Here is a 5827-nt window from a genome sequence, read left to right as displayed (position 1 = left end):
GAGTGGCTCAGCTCAGGGTGGGTGAAGGGTGCCATGAAAAGGACCTGGAGACTCACATTTACAAACCTGGGAAGGAGTCGGTGTAAAAATTAAGATTCGACCGATACGAGTTCGCAGAAGCCGATGTTTATGTTTCTGGATTGAAGTCGATACTAAAACTGGAGCAGGAACATTTCTGTCGCAGTAATCTGACATATTTAACAGGGCTGCAGCAATTATTCTCACTATCGATTATTTTATTTAGGAAACATTGAAAAGACTATGTTGTTTCTCAAATGTAAATATTTGCTGGTCTTCTATAAGCAGGTTTCCATCCAACTGTAGCACATTTTAAACCAACGTGCACATTAATCAGCATTTTCTTTTGCAGAATTTCTGGATTCCAGATGGTTTGTTACACAGAACCATCCCAGAAGCCATCATTGTGAACTATTTGGAAAAGAGCAGGCACCAAAAACATTCAGCAGGTACTTATCCTGACCACACTTCAACCAATCATCTTTTCCATCTAGAAAAACCTTCAGCGTCGTTCTTCGCTTTTCTTAAATGAAGAAAAACTCTTCAGTTTCTGATGTATCGGATTCTAGCAGCGTCTATGCCAATCACCATTTTCACATCTGGTCCACGCCCGATCCCATAGCTGCCAGTACTTTCTTAAAGGACGCTGATTGGTCAGGTCTCTCTGTAGTGGCTACAAACGCTGAAGCCTGGCTAGATGGATTCTCGTGTCTCGCTGCCTAACAAGGTTAGTGGATATGAGTTGAGTGCATCAAGATGAACAGTTGGTGGTAATAAAGGTGTTAAATGATTGCAGATAAAAGAGGAAACATAAATATATAATATAATTAAAAAAAGCACCTGTGGTGGATACCGATGTAGAAAGCATCACTCCACACAGATCTGATGTTTTCAGCTTTTCACTGGATGTTTTAGTCACATTTATTCCCCGACACGAGTCTGTTTCCACTGTGTGACACTTTTTGATCAATAATGGTGATTTTCCATCTCATCAGCAGTTGGAAGGACACATTTTCACACAGTCAATAGAATATCTTTCCATTATGTTATAGACAGACAGGACAAAAAGAAAATCTGAAGACATCGCCTTGGAGTCTGAAACTGAACAACTCTACTTACTCAAAGAAAAAAATAACCTCTGGGCTATATTACTGTACTACTTTAAATTTACATTACACTTAATTAGAAATGTAACATTTGACTGAAAGGAACATCGTTCATGTTGTTTGAGGATGTAAAACCATCTGCTAACGGATATTGATTAAAGGCCCAACATCAGAATGTGCAAGTCTAAAACTTTGGGACACTAATGGGAGACGTAAGTCATTTGGAGCTCATAAAAATCCACTGAAATTATTTGTTAGTGAGCCGATAACTTAAAGAGAAGCTAAGCAGGAAATATTCCACCAGTTCTCTGCTGGCTGCTGCAAAAAGTAGTAAAAGACACAATTACCAGCCAGCAGGCAGACTGCTGTCGGCACATCATGATTTTGTTTTTGTCATTCAGTTTTCATGTTTGATTATCTCCTCCACCAACAAACTTTAAGTGGACCACCCAGTTGGACTCCAATTATAACTCCACAGCACTCCGGTCTTCTTTTCCTCATCTCCAGCGATGACTCAAAAGAGGGAATTACAAGTGGACACCTGTCAATCTCTTTAATTAACAATGATCTGAAAGTGTATAGACCTCCAGTCCGGGCCGGACAAAAGCCACCGAAGGATTACGCTTTAAATCCTTAAAACACGCTGCGTCCACTGTATTAATGCAGGGATTACAACCACGCTAAACAACTAAACGTCTCTCTCCACCTCTTTTCAATTAGTTCAGCGACTATTTGACTCAGCTCCCGTCCAGCCGGCTCAGGTTTGAAAACAGTAGCAGGACAGTAACTTTTCTGTCTGCTGGACGAAGCAGAAAGATTCCCAAAACAGCATCTGCCACTGCTGCTGTCTGCTGAACGAAAGCCAGTTCAGAGCACAATGGTTAAAATCAAAATCATTTATTTTAGTAATTTATATTAAGAATCATTAGAGCTCTGTAGTTTTTGAAACATTTGTTCTGTTGTTTCTGATGCACTTTTGTAAAGCTGCAGAGCTTCAATCAATGAGAGAGAATTAAAATAAAGCAGAAGCAAAACTAAAGCTTCAGTAAATGAGTTTCTAGTAAACGTCGTCTTTGTGAGAAGAACGACAACCTGCTGGATTGCTCAAAACACTCCGTTTTTAATAAATATATTTTGTAAGACATTTCTTTTGACATGAGAGAAAAGTTCTGTGAGAACAGAAATACTGTTATCACCAAGGCCACATGTATTTGGTGCCTCCTTGTTATTGAAGTTGGTCCACCAGGCAGTGTGTGCTGCTATTATGTGCAGTTGTTATTCTGAAGTGGTTGGGGAGTTTGGAGGCTTATCAGCCACTGTGGTCGCTGGATGAATCTGTTACTTTGCTGCCCTGGTTAAAATTTGGTGTCACTGTGTGTCAAGACAATAATGGCCACCAGCAGAGACTCCCCGGCTGGTTATTAAACACCAGCTGGTCTGGCTGCAGCATACAAAGCCTGGCAGCATGTTTCAGAGGCAGCATGTTGACACATCACCGCAGGAGGTAGCAGCGCTGTCAAAGAGGGAAGTTAACTTTGGTTTCAACCCTCTTCAGAGCGCATCACACTCCCAATCAAACGGGATCCTCCCGGATGCTTTTATCAGAGGGGGCCACTGTGTCCAGCGGAGCCACTCAACAGTCTCATTACTGGCCCAGGTCTCCCACAACGCTAATCAGCAAACACCCCCCCAAAATCACAAAAGCCCAGAGGAGCAAAGCCTGCAGTGATTATGGGCCAACAGAGGATTGGCCCTGAGAAAGTGTTATCTGGACAAAAGCAAGCCTCTGGCCTCCTGCTGCAGGATAAGGCCTACTTGTCTGGATAATCAAATTCCTAGGGATGCCAATATTATCGTTGGTCCACATTAAGTCCAGTTCATCAATGTTAAACAGAAATCAGATCCCTGAGTCATTTGTGTTGTTAAATAAAGCTGAATGTTCTCAGCTGCAGACGGTTAAAAATCTTATTTTAGATAATAGATAAGAGATCATCGCTCAGGGAAAAGTCAAAGGGATTTGAACTTAACACACAAAAAAAAAATCAGCAGAAATCAAATCTAATATCAGTAATACCTCCAAAAATGGCATTTATGCTCTTGGTACCTGATATAATAAAAACCATCCTCTGCCACCAGAATCAGACGAGCCACGCTGAACATTTATAAAGATTCACATTTGTTAAGGTAACAATTTCCCCAATGATGATGAACAAAATATAGAGCGAGTGAGATTAAAAAAAGAACGTCCGGGTCCGCTAATTGGCAAGTTTAACATTAAGAACGAGCGGCAGAGGCCAGGTGAGGTGCTGCCGCAATCCGGAGGAGCCAAAAAAACCCCCATTTGCATCAAGTGCCACCAGAATAGCTGTGACTCCCCCGCACGCTATCAGTGGGCAGATGAGATTATTCATCTACTTGCAAATTGGCACATCAAAGTCAAACCGGAGAAGAGCTGGCAGAGGACCGCGGGGCCGAGGCCGGGGCGTGATTAGGAGCTGGGAGAGAGATTCTGCCTCCACATGTGACGAGCTGCTCAACCATCCCCTCACATGATGAACGAAAGGCAGCCATTTAATCATACACCAACATTATTGGTCTCTTAATGAGCGACAGTTTGGTGGCTGTGAATACAAAGTGTGAAATAATAACGTATCTGTCTGTTTATTACGTTTAGATTTTATGTATTTAGGCGATGCGGTTTGCGTAAAACAAGCAGGTTCTGTGTTCTGGCACAAGAACAGTTGGGCAGGAACTGCAGAAGAGGAGAGAGTGGAGATGCTTCAGAGCTTTGAGTTTTCCTGCTTGATATGGTTTATAAAAATGAACACTTAATACTGGTGTCTGTATCTTATCTGATGCTTATACTCACCTAAGTGTTGATTAAATATTTATCTGAGACAGAACAGCTGCAGCTACTAAATCTGCCCCATCTTGTTTTTTGCAAACCAAATCCAAACACTGAAGGTCCAGGTTAAAAACTATTAAGCATAAATTATTTATATGATGATACGAATTAAAGATTGAGAATCTGCCTCCTGAAATCGACATGACGCGATCAGCTCGAGACAACAGCTTTCCCTCTGCTCGCAGCAGCACAGTGGTGTTACAGAGTCGACCGTCTTCGCTCGCAAAAGATCTTTTCTGATTTGAGGTGAGAAAATAGGAAATGCATAAACAGTGCCTAGTTTGATTCGAGTTTCGCACGGAATGACAAACACACCCTGCTTAATCCATTTTATTCTAACTGGGACTTTAAATTACAAAACGAACGACATGCTGAATGTAAGAGAACTTCAAACTAACTTAACTGAGGTATAAATCAAGTGTCATTTCTCCATACGACTCCATACTATCTGACTTCTTGTTGGAGCCCATGGAGCTGCCCCCTGCTGGCCATTAGAAAGAATGCAGTTTTAAGTTGCTTCCACGTTGGCGTCACTTCTCAGAGCCGGAAGCTTTGTCCTCTAATTATTTACCGTCAGTGATTTTAACTGGTAACAGAACAATGTTTTCCACAATGATCTTTTCCAATAATCCAGTTGGAGTTTCTCGAATCTGAGTAACTATTTTGCCCTTGCACCAATGCACACAAATATATGTCTCATTAGTACATACGAATGAAACTCTGCACTGTGGCACCCAGCTGACGTGAAGGAGAGCAGCGCTGCGAAGGGTTCAGTTAAAAAAGGATCAGACTTTTTAAAATTGGCCTTATTTTGGTCAATCCTTTAAAATCTGCCCCGATACAGATCTTCAGATCGGTTTGGGACGTCTCTAAACAGGACTTGTCCCAAGCTAAATTATTAAACACTAAGTGAAAAAGAGTTAACCCATCTCACTTAGACATTATTGTGTTTGTTTTCACATTTAAAGTTCTTTATTGTATTAAATGAACTCATTGATGAGCATCAAGCATCACTGTCCACTTCATTTCTTCTGGGTTTTTCTTCATTTTACTGTGTCCATATACCGCCTAAAGAAAAAGTTTAAAACTTTCTAAACTCCAAAATATTACAGTTCAGTGGACGGACAGTTGTAAGAGTATAACACACACTGTGCCACAAAACCTAATTTCACTATATTTGAGTTTGTGTGACAAACTGCAGACTCGGTGACCAGGAACACCGTGGTAGTACCATTTCTCTCTGAAGAAGACAAACAAAAACCTCACGAACACATGCACTGATCTTTCTTTTCAGGTAGAAAGACACATAGAAGGAGAAGAAATTGTGGCCCAAAAGAAAATATTAGCTGCATTTAATGGGACTAGTACAACAAGTAGGGGAAGAATAATAGAGAGAAAGAGAACATCAAATTGCTTTGTTCAACACAAGGCTACAACTGTGAATCCATCAAGTTCATTTATGACCTCGGGAATGAACAGTAGTTTGTCACGGTCGTGTGTGTGTGTGTGTGTCTTACGTTGGTAAGACTGCTGGCCCCCGCCGTGTTGACGGTAGTTTCCTTGTTGGTAGTTGCCTGGTGGCGGCGCGTTGCTGTACTGTCCTCTGCCATGTTGGTTTCTGTTCATATTGTGACTGAAAGAAGAGAAAAAGGTTTTACTGTGAAAATCTGATTCAAAACAACACATCCTTCTACTTATCCTATCCTTTAGAAAAAACCCTAAATCTGTATTAATTCACCCACTGAGGTTTCTCTTTCCAGGTTTAGCAGTTCCCTAATGGAGGACCATATGGGGGGGG

The 5827-nt window shown here is 41.3% G+C and overlaps 1 protein-coding gene across 1 annotated transcript in view; it reads right to left on the bottom strand.

The window, feature by feature from the left end:
• The window catches only part of xrn2 (5'-3' exoribonuclease 2), a 42747-nt gene that overhangs the window by 5417 nt on the left and 31503 nt on the right, over positions 1 to 5827 (bottom strand). The window contains 1 exon segment of the mRNA XM_035679172.1: positions 5547 to 5662. Within this exon segment, the coding sequence (XP_035535065.1) occupies positions 5547 to 5662 (116 nt within the window).

Source organism: Morone saxatilis, unplaced genomic scaffold, assembly GCF_004916995.1.
Source record: "Morone saxatilis isolate NCDOM2014 unplaced genomic scaffold, NCSU_SB_2.0 Contig7, whole genome shotgun sequence".
In the NCBI taxonomy this organism is placed as follows: domain Eukaryota; kingdom Metazoa; phylum Chordata; class Actinopteri; family Moronidae; genus Morone; species Morone saxatilis.
This window is presented reverse-complemented; position numbering and strand designations above follow the sequence as displayed.